This window comes from Lissotriton helveticus, chromosome 5_1 (genome assembly GCF_964261635.1).
Source record: "Lissotriton helveticus chromosome 5_1, aLisHel1.1, whole genome shotgun sequence".
In the NCBI taxonomy this organism is placed as follows: domain Eukaryota; kingdom Metazoa; phylum Chordata; class Amphibia; order Caudata; family Salamandridae; genus Lissotriton; species Lissotriton helveticus.
The window spans coordinates 1876764676-1876783021 of NC_136065.1; the positions used below are offsets into that span (position 1 = coordinate 1876764676).

At 46.1% G+C, this 18346-nt stretch overlaps 1 protein-coding gene across 2 annotated transcripts in view; it reads left to right on the forward strand.

The window, feature by feature from the left end:
* AARSD1 (alanyl-tRNA synthetase domain containing 1) overlaps positions 1-18346 on the forward strand; it is a 312550-nt gene that overhangs the window by 282690 nt on the left and 11514 nt on the right. For both annotated transcript variants that reach the window (XM_078645329.1, XM_078645328.1), the window contains one exon: positions 1463-1554. In XM_078645329.1, the coding sequence (XP_078501455.1) occupies positions 1463-1554 (92 nt within the window). The remainder of the gene's footprint in view (positions 1-1462; positions 1555-18346) is intronic.

Here is an 18346-nt window from a genome sequence, read left to right on the forward strand (position 1 = left end):
AGCATTCCACAACAGAGAAGCGCACAGTGAGAGCAGCTACTACACAGTTATTGTGGATCAGTTCTGCTCAGAGTCCATAACTCTCCCATGTGGGGTTCCTCAGGGCTCCTCCCTCAGCCCTACATTATTATTTAACTTATCATTTCCCCCACTTGACGGTCCTTTGGGGCTTCATGTTTTGTCCTATGCTGTTGAAACACAAATAATTGTGTTTATCAATAAGGACACAGAGGCAACAGCTACCAACTTCAAAAACTGTATGCAGGCAGTGGCCATATGGATGGGAATAAAAATACCGTAGACTTAACGGAAACAAGACTGAGGTCTTGATCTTTGGTAGCCAACCATTCGTATGGACCCATTTGTGGTGGGCAGATATGCTGGGTAAATTACCCACCCCGACAAACTCCGCAGAGAACCTTGGAGTTCCTGTTGACAACAAACTATCCTTCGATCTGCAGGTTAAACAGATGGTTCCTACCTGTTTCTGGGTGATCAAGACTCTTGGGAAAGTGTTTCCTTTCATATCCTACCCGGCACCTAGCAAGTGTCCTTGGCATTGATTACATCAAGGTTGGATTATTATAATGTGCTTTACCTGGATATTAAGAAGACTGTCATAGCCAAACTGCAGTTTGTCCAAAATGTGGTGACAAGATTGATTCTTGATATTCCCAAATTTATATCAGCATCTGGAGCGAGTCAGAACTTTTATTGGCTGCTATTGATCAAACTAATCATCTTTAAGGCTCTCTGCATTGTCCACAAGGCACTGCATAATATTGGGCCTGATGCTATCAAAATGTGTTCTACGGTACACTCCATTCAGACAGCTGCGATCTGCAGGGAAAAACTCTTGATTATTCCTAAGTATCGAAAAGCTAGGTGGTGAGGAAGAGCCTTTTCAGTGGCCACATCTCAGCTTTGGAATTCTCTTCTTTATTCTATCTCCAGTCGGCAAGCTCATGTTCCTTTTCGTAAGGCCTTACAAACCTGGCTTTTCACTCTATAATAGATGTTCCCGGGGCTTGAGATCATTTAATTCTTCTTTCTTTTTTCCTTCCTAAGTCTAACCGCTATCAGCGCCTTGACACATTCGGGCATTTGTTGGGCTGTATACGTTGTTTTCATTAATTCATTCAATCATTGGAACATGGACACACATACTGGTGCAGAAGCTAGGTGCAACACACACATTGTACAGCATGAGTTATTGAAAGTCCCTGCATAGCCATTGAATTTAACAAAGGGACAGCGCCGCCTCAAAGTCACTTTTGTTTGCTCTTGAACTTCTAATTCCTTCGTTGGGGTCTCCAACAATCCCAAGGCTCGAGTACAGAATAGAGTTGTGCTGATGGAAAGCTTTTTTGCAGTCCCTGTGCTGTTCTTGCTAGAGGAAATGACTGTTTAATAAACAGGAAGCTATGCTGATTGAAAAATGCTGTTTTTGTCTTTTTCTCAGAACAACTTGAATTTGCTTCGAGACCTTGCTGTTCTAATCGCCCAGAACTTCAAAAGTGGGGCAGAAAAAAGCCAAATATTCTGTTTACATAGGTAAGACAAGCTCTGCCCTTGCAGCTCTGTTTGCAGTGTTGCAAGGGGAATTCTAAAGCGTCATGACATGGGACAAAATGTATGTTCATCAAATGTTAGCACTTCTGACGTTTTTTTGGGGATGCGCCCAAAAAAATGCAATAGTTATGCAGCCCACAGTTCATGCAAATTTAAAAAGACCTCTACAAATGTATTCATGCATTTTCTTCTCCCGTGTGTGATGTTTCTATTGTAGCAACTGGTTTGGCTTTTGCTTTGTTTTTTCATATTTTTTGTTTTCTCTCTTTTAAAGCAGTAACCCAAAATGGTCCTTATGAGAACCCTGTTAAATAAAATGGTAATTGATGAGGTGATAATACCATAAGTAGCAGCAATTACCACTTACCTTACAAAAATCCTATAGATTTTGTGGACGAAGATATTGCCTACCATTTCTGTATCCTGATTCCAACAGTCATTTGCTGGCAGAAACGTGGAAGTTATCAGGAGATGTGCTGCGTTACCGTCACACTATGTGCTAAATGTTGTATTTGTGATAACATTCCTTTATCCTGGTGCAGTCCTAAAGGCTTAATCTTCTTTCATTTTCTGTAACAAGCGGCAAGTACAAGAATTCTTTAAAAAAAATTTATAAAAGGAAAGGGGGTATTGTGTGCCCACTCTCTCCTCGCTAGTACAGGTCCCTACATTCAGAGGCCTTGGTGCAGCACTGAACCCCACTTTCAGCTGCTCCACCATGCTACTGAATGTACTTTCTTGAGAATTGTTTCTGGCATGTAAGGGATGTAATTGTTCCCTTCTATAGCTAATCTGCTGCCTTTTGAAGCGGTTGCAGTTGCTTAGATGTATGTTCCAGGCACGTCCCTTTAAAGAGGTCCCTGTGCACTGTGTTTATCTACTTGATGGGTGGCAGTGATGGCTGAATGGTCTTAGTCACCAGTGTTTCCTCTGTACATAAAGGGCTTCTGCATTGTCCAGGTAAGACAAAGGCACCTGATAGTTGTGATTCTACGGAACAGATTTTTCGTAAAGGAGGCAAACCTTGCTTACCCTGAAATATTCTTAAAAGGAGGCAAACCATGCTTATCAATGAGTGTGCTTAAAATGAGGCAAACCATGCTTATCAATTAGTGTGCTTAAAAGGAGGCAAACCATGCTTATCATTAAGTGTGCTTAAAAGGAGGCAAACCATGCTTATCATTAAGTGTGCTTAAAAGGAGGCAGACCTTGCGTACCATAGAGGGTTCTTAAAAGGAGGCAAACTTTGCTTACTATAGAGTGTTTTTAAAAGAAGGAACACCTTGCTTACCATAGTTAGTTTTTAAAAGAAGTCAGACCTCGCTTACCACAGATTGCTCGTATAAGGTGGCAGACCTTGCTTACCGTAGAGTGTTCTTTAAAAAAGGCAGACCTTGCTTGCCATAGTGTGTTCTTAAAAGGAGGAAAATCTTGCTTACCGTAGGGTTTTCTTAAAAGAAGGCAGACCTCGCTTACCCCAGATTACTTTATAAGGTGGCAGCCCTGGCTTTCCGTAGAGTGTTCTTTACAGAAGGCAGACCTTGGTTGCCATAGTGTTTTGTCTGGCCCCTTGTCTATCCAGCTCTATTAAGTCTATTAGATCACAGGTGGACAGCAATGGTTCCTTCTAGCTGCTGTAAACCAGCTATAAAAACAACAAGGTGATGGATGGAATGCTTGAATTAATCTCAGCCACTAAGAATCGCTTGATCCGTATCGCAATCCATCATTTTCCACCCACCATGCCACCTCAGTTTGGACCCTGCCATATGCAAATCAGTTTTGACCCTGCTCCTTATGGGAACAGTCAAGCCCGAACTGCCAGGCCAGGTCCTACTTGAATCAGAACACAAGCATCCCAGGACCAGTTTCACTCTAGTTGGAGCTCTTCAGCTGGGAAGAGCTTGGTTGCAGTGGCACAGTAAGCCCGGTACCCACGTCTGAGCATACCCAGCAAGTAGTAAGTGTCTCTGTCGCTCAATACTTTGCTGCCATAAGCTGTGGTTGGTTCTTATTTTATCTGTATAACTTTTGATAAAGGTTTGTATGCTGATGTAGCAAATTACAGACTTGCAGTAGCTGAGTTTATTTCAGGAATTCCACCCATCCCTTTTTTATATTGTTATTGTGTTGTCCTAAGTAAGATGGGTATACCCAGATGTAGTTCCCGTGAACACTCTGTCACTGGAACCAAGCAGGTACCCGGCTGATGAGCCCATAACCGGTCCTGAGTTGCTTGTGTTCCAGTTCAGGTAGGACCTGGCTTGGCAGTCAATGTTGTACACAGAGTGAACTGGGCAGGAGCAGTGACTGGACAGAATTGACGACAGGAAAGGAGAGGTACTAGGGCAGGAGAGGTGACTGGGTAGGAGAGGTGACTGGGTAGGAGAGGTGACTGGGCAGAGAGGTGACTGGGCAGGAGAAGTAACGGGCAGGAGAAGTCACAGGGCAGGAGAGGTAAAGGGGCAGGAGTAGTGACGGGGCAGGAGAAGTGACGGGGCAGGAGAAGTGACGGGGCAGGAGAAGTGACGGGGCAGGAGAAGTGACGGGGCAGGAGAAGTGACGGGGCAGGAGAAGTGACGGGCAGGAGAAGTGACGAAGCAGTAGAAGTAATGGGTCAGGAGCGGTGATTAGGCAGGGGCAGGAACGCTGATTAGGCATGAGCAGGAGCGGTAACCGGGCAGGAGCGGTGAACGGGGCAGGAGCGGTGAACGGGGCAGGAGCGGTGAACGGGGCAGGAGCGGTGAACGGGGCAGGAGCGGTGAACGGGGCAGGAGCGGTGAACGGGGCAGGAGCGGTGAACGGGGCAGGAGCAGAGAACGGGGCAGGAGCAGAGAACGGGGCAGGAGCAGAGAACGGGGCAGAAGCAGAGAATGGGGCAGGAGAAGTGGCGGGCCAGGAGAAGTGACGGGCCAGGAGAAGGGAGGGGACAGGGGAATTGACGAAGCAGGAGTGTTGATCGAGCATGAGCAGGAGTACTGACTGGACAGGAGCAGTGAAAGGGCAGGAGCAGGCGTTTCCCAGGGTGACTGAAAGGGTAGGGGGCCAGTTTAGTTTGGGGGGACCGGTTTTGTACAAGTGCAGGAGTTTTAAAAACACTGCAAAGTTCTTTGTATATTCAGCAGGTTTCGGTCAACAATACAAGTGCCAAGATAACCTTGGTGATCAATGTACCTGCTGGAGAGAAATGGGAGCATGTTTTGTCTAGTGGCTGTTTTACTCATCTAAGGTAGCGCAGAGGGGTAATATGCCTGCTGCAAAGAACAAGTACCATGCATATCAAAGAGCAATATGTTATGTGCATAGCTCAGTGGGTACTGCTTTGTGTTCACTTCCCGAATGAAAGGACACTTGAATACATATGGCCTGGCAGTTCGGGCTGGACTGTTCACATTGGGCGCAGGATCAAGACTGATTTGCATATGGCTGGGTCCAAACTGGAATGGCATGGTGAGCAAAAAAACAATGGATTTAGGCCTAGATATCTGTACTGGGGTGAGTGTATGACATTGTTCTGCATTCTGTCCATCAATTGTTCTTTTTGCAATTGTCACCACGATTGGGACGGGTATGCTCAGACATGAGTCCCGTGCTCTCCATGCCACTGGAATCAAGCTAACCTGGCTGATGAGGGCTGAAAGCCCGAAACCGTTCCTAGGATGCTTGTTTCCAGTCCAGGGAGAACCTGGCCTGGCAGTTCGGGCTGGACTGTTCCCATTGGGAGCAGGATCAAGACTGATTTGCATATGTCTGGCTCCAAACTGGAATGGCATGGTGAGCAAAGAAACATTGGATTTAGGCCCAGATCTCTGTACTGGGGTGAAGGTATTCTAATGTTCTGCATTCTGTCCACCAGTTGTTCTTTTTGCTATATTATGATTGAGGAGCTAGCTTGCTGACTATGAAGGAGCCTTTGTGGGTTTCCGAGTCTAGATTCGCCTGAAGAGTCCCTTTCTCTTCTGAGCCCTGCTTAACACATGTGTACAGGAGATGCCCTGTATTCATGTCCTCAATGTTTGAGACAAAAAATAATTATGGATTTCTGAACAATGAGAGTAAAAGCATTAAGGTAACATGTTGTTCCTGCTTATATTTCACACGCTGTACATAAACCTGTATTCCCTACGAGTGTTTGCTTTTTCCTGAATTAAACCTCAGATAAACATGTTTATCCATTGTTTAAATTAAATAACGTTATAAGCTGTAACTGGTCAGTGAAATGCTAAACGTACTAAAAATTGGTATGTTTTGCTATTTCTAGCTACACCCCTGACTCCGACCACTGATTCAATCTTCGGTTATTCCCACCCCCTGATTCTCCACCCACAGTTCCCCTACTTTTTTTTCCCCACTTCGACCACTGGGTCAGCTACACCAATAAGGAACTTATCCTGCTTTCTACAAATGCCTCTGGGCCTCGGAGGTCCATTCACATTCAGCTGCCGGATGGCCTTAGCCTCTAAGTATGACATACATTTTCACAAGCTCTTTGCCCAAATGCAAGTTTGCAGGCTCTGTAGACGCCAAAAATATACAGGGACAATTAATTACAGACGATGGGTGTCGATTTGATGGCTCCTCAAAAATAAAGATGCAGATACTAAGGACAGTTCTGATGAGATGTGGTGTGAGCTCGTCCTGTCACCACAGCTGCTTCATAGGGGAAGAAGCAGAGTATTTCAGGCTCTTTGAAAGTATGCACGTTTTGTACTATGATACTATGTTAGCCAGGTTTTAGAGACGTGATGTTGTGGTACATAGCATCCAGGTCACTACTGACCTCACCTTCGGATGATGCTGCGGTATATTTCATGCTTGTTGATGGTCATTTTGCTTATAGTTGACTGCACAAAAATTGGCTGTTCACTACTTGAGCCACGTACACCCCATCAAGGAGTCAGAAATCAATGTGCACTCTTTTCCTGTAAGCATCTTCTCATTTCCCAGTTTGGGGAGGGATAGAAAAGATCTGGGTGCATTTAAGTTCATGTAGCGTGGATGGTCGTTTTCCCAGATGTCCACCTCAAGGCAATCTTCTTGGCGATAGTGCTGGGTCCCCATTGTTGGCGTGCCACTATTTTTAATGACAGTTCCTGAAACCGTGACGAACAATGATAACTAATCACAGGGGTCCTAGAACTTGCAGATCTTCCATCTCAATGAAAGTCGACCCTGTCATCTGCAGATGTGGTTCTCCTATGCCTCACTCAGTGACAGGGATCAGAGTCTGCTTCAGGGCTCAAGGGAAAGTGGGCTCAAGCCAGGTTTGTGAGTTTGTGTCCACATCCCTGTAAAAACCCAAGAATGGCCCTATCAGAGAAATGCATAGGACTGAGGGACTGTTTTTCGTGAAATAAAAGGGAATGATTGAATCAGGACAGTCAAATCTTCTGCCTGTGATGTGCCTGTTTTGCGGGCAAATATTGTATTTCTTATTTCTGTGCTAATAATCGGATATCCTTAAGATGGCTATGTTCCTGAGTTAAATGCCCATTAAGACCATGAAATAATGTGTGCATTGCAACTTATTGTAGTTTTCAATCTGAATAAGACATTTGGTGATTTTGAAACCTGCTTTTCTGGCTTAAAGTTTGAGGTTGTACAAAAGCTTGTGGACTGACTGCATCTTCTACTGCATGTGGAGTAGCCGCGTACAGAAAAGCAAGTGAAGTGGCTGCAATTGGTAATAGCATGTGACGTGGCAGCATCTTGAGAAGCAAGTGAAGTGGTAGCATCTGATGCAGCATGTGAAGTGGGAGCCTCTAAAAAAGCAAGTACAGTGGTAGCACCTAGTACAGCATGTGAATTGGCAAAATCTAAAATAACAAGTGAAGTGGCAGCATATGGTGTGGCAAGTAGGGTAGCAGAATCTGCTGCAACATGTGGACTGCCAGCATCCAGAAAGCATGTGGAGTGCAACTTCTAGTGAAGATTGTAAAGTGCAGTATCTAGTGAGGATTGCAGAGTGCCAGCTTCTAGTGAGGATTGTAGAATGCCAGGATCTAGTGAGTATTGAGTATTGGGGTGAATGTATGACATTGTTCTGCATTCTGGCCATCAACTGTTGTTTTTGCATTTGTCACCCCGAGTGGGATGGGTATGCTCAGACGTGAGTCCCGTGCTCTCCACACCACTGGAGTCAAGCTATCCTGGCTGAAGACGGCTGATAGCCAGAAACCGGTCCTAGGATGCTTGATTCCGGTCAGGAAAGACATAGTTTGGCAGTTCGGGCTGGACTGTTCCCATGAGGCACAGGGTCAAGGCTGATTTGCATATGACCATGTCTGAACTGGGGTGGTGTGGAGTGCAAAAAAACGATGGATTTTTAGGCCCAGATCTCTGTACTGGGGTGAATGTATGACATTGTTCTGCATTCTGTCCATCAACTGTTGTTTTTGAGTATTGACGAGTGCCAGCTTCTAGTGAGGATTGTAGAGTGCCAGCTTCTAGTGAGGATTGTAGAGTGCCAGCTTCTAGTGAGGATTGTAGAGTGCACGCTTCTAGTGAGGATTGTAGAGTGCCAGCATCTAGTGAGGATTGAGGGTACCAGCATCTAGTGAGGATTGACGAGTGCCAGCATCTAGTGAGAATTGTAGTGCCAGCCTCTAGTGAGGATTGTAGAGTGCCAGCCTCTAGTGACGATTGACGAGTGCCAGCATCTAGTGAGGATTGAGTTTGCCAGCATCTAGTGAGGATTGATGAGTGCAGCTTATAGTGAGGATTATAGAGTGCCAGCATCTAGTGAGGAATGTAGAGTGCCAGCATCTAGTGAGGATTGACGAGTGCCAGAATCTAGTGAGGATTGACGAGTGCCAGCATCTAGTGAGGATTGACGAGTGCAGCTTCTAGTGAGGATTGTAGAGTGCCAGCTTCTAGTGAGGATTGTAGAGTGCTAGCATCTAGTGAGGATTGAAGAGTGCCAGCATCTAGTGTGGATTGACGAGTGCCAGCATCTAGTGTGGATTGACGAGTGCCAGCATCTAGTGTGGATTGACGAGTGCCAGCATCTAGTGTGGATTGACGAGTGCCAGCATCTAGTGTGGATTGACGAGTGCCAGCTTCTAGTGAGGATTGACGAGTGCCAGCATCTAGTGAGGATTGACGAGTGCCAGCTTCTAGTGAGGATTGACGAGTGCCAGCATCTAGTGAGGATTGACGAGTGCCAGCTTCTAGTGAGGATTGTAGAGTGCCAGCTTCTAGTGAGGATTGTAGAGTGCCAGCTTCTAGTGAGGTTTGTAGAGTGCCAGCTTCTAGTGAGCATTGTAGAGTGCCTGCTTCTAGTGAGGATTGTAGAGTGACAGCATTTAGTGAGGATTGATGAGTGCAGCTTTTAGTGAGGATTGTAGAGTGCCAGCTTCTAGTGAGGATTTTTGAGTGCAGCATCTAGTGAGGATTGACGTGTGCCAGCATCTAGTGAGAATTGTAGTGACAGCTTCTAGTGAGGATTGACGAGTGCCAGCTTCAAGTGAGGATCTAGAGTGCCAGCTTCAAGTGAGGATCTAGAGTGCCAGCTTCTAGTGAGGATTGTAGAGTGCCAGCTTCTAGTGAGGATTGTAGAGTGCCAGCTTCTAGTGAGGATTGTAGAGTGACAGCTTCTAGTGAGGATTATTGAGTGCAACATCTAGTGAGGTTTGTAGAGTGCCAGCTTCTAGTGAGAATTGTAGAGTGCCTGTTTCTAGTGAGGATTGTAGAGTGACAGCATTTAGTGAGGATTGATGAATGCAGCTTTTAGTGAGGATTGTAGAGTGACAGCATCTAGTGAGGATTGTAGAGTGCCAGCTTCTAGTGAGGATTTTTGAGTGCAGCATCTAGTGAGGATTGACAAGTGCCAGCATCTAGTGAGAATTGTAGTGACAACTTCTAGTGAGGATTGACCCGTGCCAGCATCTAGTGAGGATTGACGAGTGCCAGCTTCAAGTGAGGATCTAGAGTGCCAGCTTCTAGTGAGGATTGTAGAGTGCCAGCTTCTAGTGAGGATTGACGAGTGCCAGCCTCTAGTGACGATTGACGAGTGCCAGCATCTAGTGAGGATTGAGTTTGCCAGCATCTAGTGAGGATTGATGAGTGCAGCTTATAGTGAGGATTATAGAGTGCCAGCATCTAGTAAGGAATGTAGAGTGCCAGCATCTAGTGAGGAATGTAGAGTGCCAGCATCTAGTGAGGATTGACGAGTGCCAGAATCTAGTGAGGATTGACGAGTGCCAGCATCTAGTGAGGATTGACGAGTGCAGCTTCTAGTGAGGATTGTAGAGTGCCAGCTTCTAGTGAGGATTGTAGAGTGCTAGCATCTAGTGAGGATTGAAGAGTGCCAGTATCTAGTGTGGATTGACGAGTGCCAGCATCTAGTGTGGCTTGACGAGTGCCAGCATCTAGTGTGGATTGACGAGTGCCAGCATCTAGTGTGGATTGACGAGTGCCAGCATCTAGTGTGGATTGACGAGTGCCAGCTTCTAGTGAGGATTGACGAGTGCCAGCATCTAGTGAGGATTGACGAGTGCCAGCATCTAGTGAGGATTGACGAGTGCCAGCTTCTAGTGAGGATTGTAGAGTGCCAGCTTCTAGTGAGGTTTGTAGAGTGCCAGCTTCTAGTGAGCATTGTAGAGTGCCTGCTTCTAGTGAGGATTGTAGAGTGACAGCATTTAGTGAGGATTGATGAGTGCAGCTTTTAGTGAGGATTGTAGAGTGCCAGCTTCTAGTGAGGATTTTTGAGTGCAGCATCTAGTGAGGATTGACAAGTGCCAGCATCTAGTGAGGATTGACGAGTGCCAGCTTCAAGTGAGGATTGTAGAGTGCCAGCTTCTAGTGAGGATTGTAGAGTGCCAGCTTCTAGTGAGGATTGTAGAGTGCCAGCTTCTAGTGAGGATTGTAGAGTGACAGCATCTAGTGAGGATTGTAGAGTGCCAGCTTCTAGTGAGGATTTTTGAGTGCAGCATCTAGTGAGGATTGACGTGTGCCAGCATCTAGTGAGAATTGTAGTGACAGCTTCTAGTGAGGATTGACGAGTGCCAGCTTCAAGTGAGGATCTAGAGTGCCAGCTTCAAGTGAGGATCTAGAGTGCCAGCTTCTAGTGAGGATTGTAGAGTGCCAGCTTCTAGTGAGGATTGTAGAGTGACAGCTTCTAGTGAGGATTATTGAGTGCAGCATCTAGTGAGGTTTGTAGAGTGCCAGCTTCTAGTGAGAATTGTAGAGTGCCTGTTTCTAGTGAGGATTGTAGAGTGACAGCATTTAGTGAGGATTGATGAGTGCAGCTTTTAGTGAGGATTGTATAGTGACAGCATCTAGTGAGGATTGTAGAGTGCCAGCTTCTAGTGAGGATTTTTGAGTGCAGCATCTAGTGAGGATTGACAAGTGCCAGCATCTAGTGAGAATTGTAGTGACAACTTCTAGTGAGGATTGACGAGTGCCAGCATCTAGTGAGGATTGTAGAGTGCCAGCTTCAAGTGAGGATTGTAGAGTGCCAGCTTCTAGTGAGGATTGTAGAGTGCCAGCTTCTAGTGAGGATTGTAGAGTGACAGCATCTAGTGAGGATTGTAGAGTGCCAGCTTCTAGTGAGGATTTTTGAGTGCAGCATCTAGTGAGGATTGACGTGTGCCAGCATCTAGTGAGACTTGTAGTGACAGCTTCTAGTGAGGATTGACGAGTGCCAGCTTCAAGTGAGGATCTAGAGTGCCAGCTTCTAGTGAGGATTGTAGAGTGCCAGCTTCTAGTGAGGATTGTAGAGTGACAGCATCTAGTGAGGATTGTAGAGTGCCAGCTTCTAGTGAGGATTTTTGAGTGCAGCATCTAGTGAGGATTGACGTGTGCCAGCATCTAGTGAGAATTGTAGTGACAGCTTCTAGTGAGGATTGACGAGTGCCAGCATCTAGTGAGGATTGACGAGTGCCAGATTCCAGTGAGGATTGTAGAGTGCCAGCTTCTATTGAGGGTTGTAGAGTGCCAGCATCTAGTGCGGATTGACGAGTGCAGCTTCTAGTGAGGATTGTAGAGTGCCAGCTTCTAGTGAGGATTGTAGAGTGCCAGCTTCTAGTGAGGATTGTAGAGTGCCAGCTTCTAGTGAGGATTGTAGAGTGCCAGCTTCTAGTGAGGATTGTAGAGTTGAAGGACTGGGACTATTTAAGGCCCAGCGGTGCCAGGGAACAACACCTATAACCTTCGTGGGATACCTGTTTCGGCGCACAAGTGACAGAGACACGGGAGACTTCCTTCGGCGTCAAAGATCAGAGTTTATTACTGCAGGGAGGCAAAAGTCACTAGAAGTACAACAGCGTGTAGGTTCTACGAGTCTGCTTCAAATTGTGTTTGTGGCTCGCTCTCTTTTATACAAGATCTTGTCATTGCACAATATGTAAGCAAAAGGTTACAGCTCAGTTCCCACACTAAAATTCAAAAGGATCGCTTTCATGTATTCAGAACCCCGGAACATAATTACATTAACATCACCAGTTCCAACTGTAAAAGCACATCTTCCCATCATTAGGTACATTCCACTTGAGTTGTAAATGAGCAAGAGTAAAGAGACAAGAACAGCTGCTAGGAAGTCAGGCACGCCTAAAGAAAAGCGTGTGGGGGTAATATTGGAAACATGATCATAGGATCAAAGAGCTTGATCCCAGCACATGCACGGCTGAAACAATAGGCCGGTACGGCAAGATTACCCTCAAGCTGAGCCATTCGCCTTTGCAGTGTCATTCCTCCGGTCATAAAGATGCATGAAAGGAATATGCGTCTTCCGTATGGCTTGGGAACTAACAGGTCACGATGCGGACACTTGCCTGTTCACTGACTACGTGAGGGCAAGAAACAAAATGGATGCCGTATCTAAAATGGAACCCAAGGGTTCAGATGTGGAAACACGTAAATAAGGCGAACCATGCCAGGTAGTGTAGTGAAAACGCGTACATTTACCAAACTCGCCATTTACGGTTCATAGATACCAGACTCGTCCATATTCGGCAATGCCCAAAACACCGTAACGATTTTCACGGAACCTCAGACGCTCCTTTTGCCCTCATGTAGGCAAGCACTAGTCGAAATCAGAGTCGATCTCGATATTCATCAGATCATTCAGGTGATGCTGGAACATTATTCTATCCATTAATGCCTCTCTGGAAACAGATGGCCTTCTTATACACGTTGTAGCACAAAGGCCACATAAGGCAGGACCACACTGTACACAAAGACAACACGTGAACAGAAATGTCATGACAACCCCTATAATCATCAGAATCTTCCAACCCCAAGTTGACATTAGACCCCAAAACCATCCTAGAAGCGTCCAATCTCCCTCGTCCACGTGTATGGACTCCGAGATTTTGTGCAACTGGGAGATGGCTTGATAAACCGTTGGAGCGTTATCAGGTATGAATATGCAGCAGCTCGAATGGATGACCTTACACACACCACCTCTATCAGCTAGAACGACGTCTAGAACCATACGGTTCTGTAACGTCATGAGCCTGTCCGCTTGAAGCTCCGCTGTCAGATTACCAAGGGCACTTGCAGTTATGTTAGCAGTTGACTCTACTACACGAGTTAACTGTCTCAGATTCCTGCTATTGACCATAGGGCCCCAAAACGGTAGGAAACCCTTGAAGAAGTCTCCTGCTTCTTGACCGGAAGTATCCTCCTTACTAATGACACCTCTCACAACTCTGGTTTTGTGATAGTCGGCGGCAACAGTGAAAGTCGGGGGCAAGAGATTTGCAATATAGCAGGTACCTGAGAAGTCGTGTGGTAACCACGTATATGCTCGGTCATAACATACAAAATAGGTACCCTTGGCAGTCAGAAGGACAGGGGAAGAAAGCATTGGTAGAACGTAAGTATCCACACAAGCACTCTTCCCAAGCTGGGCTCTTGGATTTCGGCCACGACCTTGCAGACAAAAGTGGCCTAGGTGAGGTACAATCCATATTGGAGGTGAGCTTTTAAGCTGTCTATCACCCACCGATATACTATACTCAGCCTCACTAAGGTACTTGTAGGCCTGCACTTCCTCCTTTGGGATGAGCATAGCATCAAAAATGTCTCTATCTAGATCAGCAATCGCTGTCGCCAGAGACTTATGATACGGGCCAGGACCAAAGCTTGCTGAGCGTGGCTCTCAATGGGGGTAGGAATCTAGTGCACTACGGAACATGATTTGGAATGCCCGAACTGACCCTTGGGGGCTGTACGGGAGAACCAAATACGGAATACCCCTGTCCATGGTATGCGGCATTAGCCCACACACCCAACAATTTGTAGTATTTACCACCGACTGATGCTGATGCAAAAGTTGCACAAAGGAATTGTTTCTAAATTCCGCACGTCTGACTTGCTCATGTTGGGGCAGTAAGTGAAAAGAATGTGGAGAAACGGTGGAAGCGAAATTCAGGTTGTAGAAAGGAGGAGTAGGTGAAATGGAAGGTAATAATAATTGAATCCCAAAATATACTCCACCCACCAGTAGCATTGAAACGGTTAGGAACAACATAAAGATCTGAAATAGAAAACACTTTGTACAAAACACTTCTGATCCTTTCGCCAACATTCTCTCTTTTTCCGACAGCTTCGAGAAGTCCATCCTCTAAACGAAACCATCCGTGACGTTCTTGACGCACTTCGTTCTGAGTAGCGATTGCCAATTCCCAGGAGTTCCCAGAAATCGACAAAAGAAACCGACCTAGTGTCGATAGCTGCTAAACAGGAGGAAGTACCCGCACGGCCCTACGGTCAACCCAGATGATAGGTTAAATGAATTAGAATCAAAGTCAATAATAGTCTCTTTGCTGCATGAAAAGAAGAAGGTATATACACTATATAATGTCCACAGTGTTCATGACAACGGTAAGGGGTACTGTAAATTTCAAAAAGGGAATAAAAACAGAACTCTTTTATTTGTCCTTAATGCGCGGTCGAAGAAAGTATCGACTTCTCCCGGGTTGAGTCTGATCTTCAAACAGTGGATTGGATGGCGAACAAGTGTTCGATGGTCCAGGCAATTGTTCAGTACTTGTATTTCCCACTGTTAAAGGAAGGGAAATTGTTTGAGGGGAGTCAACAAGGGTGTCAGATATGGGCTGAGCTTCGCTGAATGGGACAAAGCGTAGTGGAGCGTCGGTCTCGGAAAAGCCTTTTTTTATCCAAGTATCCGCCGGCAAAGGAAACGGGACTTTCTTGGTGTGGGTGGCATGTACCCAATGCTTCCGTCCCTCCAGCCGAACCGCCGTCCTTGTTGCCAGTAGCACCTGGAAGGGTCCCACAAACCTCGGCTCAAGGTTTCGTTTTCGTCCGAAGTTACGGGTGAGGACCCAGTCCCCTGGTTGCAGCTGATGACCAGGACCCTCTGTTTGTGACGGCAGAGCCTCAAAGACCTGTTGATGAATCAAACTCAATTTAGCAGTCAGATCATGTAGATAGTCTATTAACATTGGATATTCAAGTCTGTTCAATTCTTTAGGCCTTGGAACCCCCCAAATGTTCGCAGGACGGCCGAACACAATCTCATATGGGCTGAGCCCTACTCGAGAGTGTACAGTAGCCCTGGTCGATAAGAGAGCTAGAGGCAGAGCGTCGGGCCATGATAAACCAGTTGTTGCCTGAACTTTAGCAAGTTTTAGTTTCAGGGTGCCATTGTATCCTTCCACCAAACCCGCTGACTGAGGATGATTAGCACTATGGAATTTCTGTACTATACCCAGACCACGACACACACTCTTCATCACACTTCCCACAAACTCACTTCCGTTGTCCGACCATACAATCCGAGGCATGCCGTACCTGGGGAAATACTCTTTGAGCAGAATTTTAGCTGTGGATAGAGCAGTATTATCCTTAAGAGGGTAAGCTTCAATCCATCTGGAGAACGCACATACTACAACCAACACATACTTTAAATTGTTGCATCTCTCCATATGGATGAAGTCCAATTGGATAACTTCGAAAGGACATGTAGGAGGGGCAAAATGACCAGGTGGAGTGGGGGTGCCCTTGCCGGGATTATGCATCAAACATACCATGCAATTCTTAACCACTCTCTCTGCACATTTAGTAATCCCATCATTCTTCCATACAGGAGACAACAACTTGCATATGCCTTTTGCGCTTATGTGTGCTGTACCATGAGCCATTGTAACAACAGCGAGCACATATGCATCCGGTAACATCCATCTCTGTTTTTCTGACAAATCAACCCAACATCCATTCTCGTCTAACTTTCCCGTGCTTTCTTTCCACTTAGTCTTTTCCATTTCAGTGGCCTCATTCTGTATTCACACTCTCCACTGTGTCCTCACACATGCTAGTTTCTGCTGGCCATCTTACTGAATTCGCAACATACATTCGATTTGTCAGATTTCTAGCTGTCTCTTTAGCAGTTTCGTCTGCAAACGCATTACCACGACCAACATCATCCGTCACTTTCCGATGCGCACTACATTTGATTACTGCCACCTGCTTAGGCAATGTAAGTGCATCTAGAAGGTCGTTCACAAGCTGTCCATGCTGAATCTTTGTGCCATGCGACGTTAAGAATCCTCTTTCTCTCCACAATCGCCCAAAACTGTGCGCCACACCAAAAGCATACTGGCTGTCGGTAAACACATTCACCCGTTTTCCTCTGGACAACACACACGCTCTTGTCAAGGCGATCAGCTCAGCAGCCTGAGCCGAATTCTGACTCAATCTTGCAGTTTCTACAACCGTACTCAATGTCACTACAGCATACGCGGTCGTCACATCACCATTCGGCAACTTAAAACAGCAACCGTCCACATACAAAGTACCATCGGGATCTACCAATGGAGTATCTTTCAGGTCAATACGACCCTTTGTTTCCTCCTCAGTTCTCAGATAACAGTTGTGTGGTGCTTCACCACTTGACTCCATGTTGATCGGCAACAATGTTGCTGGGTTCAACACATTACATCGTTTTATGCGTATGTGACTAGCCAGTAACGTCAACTCATACCCAGACAACCTTGCGCTCGTCAAATGTTGAGTTTTCGTTCGGTTCAAGAGAGTGTCAACTGCATGCGGAACCATCACCGTAAGCATATTATCCATGACCAGACCTGCGGACTGTCGAATGGACGCCGCAGCTGCCGCTGTTGCTCTTAAACAACTCGGCAAGGCTCTAGCTACTGGGTCTAAGGTCGAAGAAAAATATGCGCAAGGACGCTGTTTGTCACCAAATTGTTGCGCCAGAACACTCAACGCACAACCATCCCTCTCGTGAACGTACAGTGTAAACGGCTTACTGTAATCAGGAGTACCTAACACAGGAGCCGAACACAACGCATCACGTAATTCAGAAAAACCTTTTTGACACTCTTCAGTCCATGGCAAAGGAGTCGGAACATCCTTGCAGGTGAGAGCTAACAATGGTTTCGCCAAGAGTGAAAAATTTGGGATCCATTGTCTGCAGTATGACGTAATACCTAGAAAGGCACGTACATCTCTCTGAGTTTTAGGCACAGTCATTCGAGAAATCGCTGCAATTCTCTCTGGGGTCAACCTTCTCCCTTCTTTTGACAATAAGTGACCTAAGTAAGTTACTTCTTGGCAACAATATTGCAGCTTGGAAGGTGACACCTTGTGATGTAAGTCACATAAATGCCGCAACAACGATACTGTAGGAGTTCTACAAATATCTTCGGTATCAGCAGCTACCAACAGGTCGTCAACGTACTGAATCAAGGCTGCGCCTGCCGGTAACACAAATGAACCAAGTTGACTTTTGAGGGCTTGACTGTAGATAGACGGACTCTCACAATAGCCCTGTGGTGCACGTTTCAGTCTAAAACTGTGACCACCTAATGAGAATCCGAATAGGTCTCTGCTTTCCTCAGCAATCGGGATACTAAAGAAAGCATTCTTTAGGTCGATCACCGTGAACCAGGAGGCAGAAGCTGGAATCAGGGTCAGCAAAGCCGTGATATCAGGGACCACGGGATATTGTGGAATCACGATTTTATTCACCTCTCTCAAATCGATTATGAAACGGTACACAGGAGGTTTAGATGGATCAGTGCGTTTTAAAATTGGTAGTACAGGACTATTACACACATTTCCTCGAGTTTCTTCAACTACATCCTTTTTGATCAGGTCGTGTACAATCGCTAATAGCGCCCGTTCTCCCTCAATGGAGATACGATACTGTGGTATACGTGGCAGTCGCACATTTGGTTTCAGCTTGATCATATAGGGTGGGATGTCCAAGAGACCCACGTCATTGGGACCTGTGGCCCATAGAGACGCAGGAAGGGAGCTCAATTCCGGTGGGAGTTTATTGATCGACAAGTACATAGGAGAGATTACTCTTCGACCTAATGTAAGCTCCACTCCTTCAGGGGAGCAGTACAATGTCGCATATAACCGTTTTAACAAATCCAAGCCCAAAAGATTCTCACCACAACCAGTAGATAGAATCAATGGAGCCTCCAACTCACGAGGACCGATAGTGAGGGGCAAAGGGCTGGAGACAGGATTTCTAACCGGGGCGCCAGAGAATCCAACGGAAACATTTGTTAAGCCAGACAAAGGTGCGCCAGGGAGTTTCGAATGCATGATGGAACTTTTCGTTGCACCAGTGTCTAACAGAAAAGGCTCGACTACGCCAGATGTAGCAACTGCGACGTAAGGCCCGCTCTGATCAACCGGAACTGATACTACTCCCTCTCTTTGTCGGTGGCTGTCCTAGTAATGATCGTTTGCAACAGTCTCATGTTCAACGTAGTAATCGTCCACATGATATTGTGTAGATCTAACTGACCCCGCATTTCGCTGGTCAAAA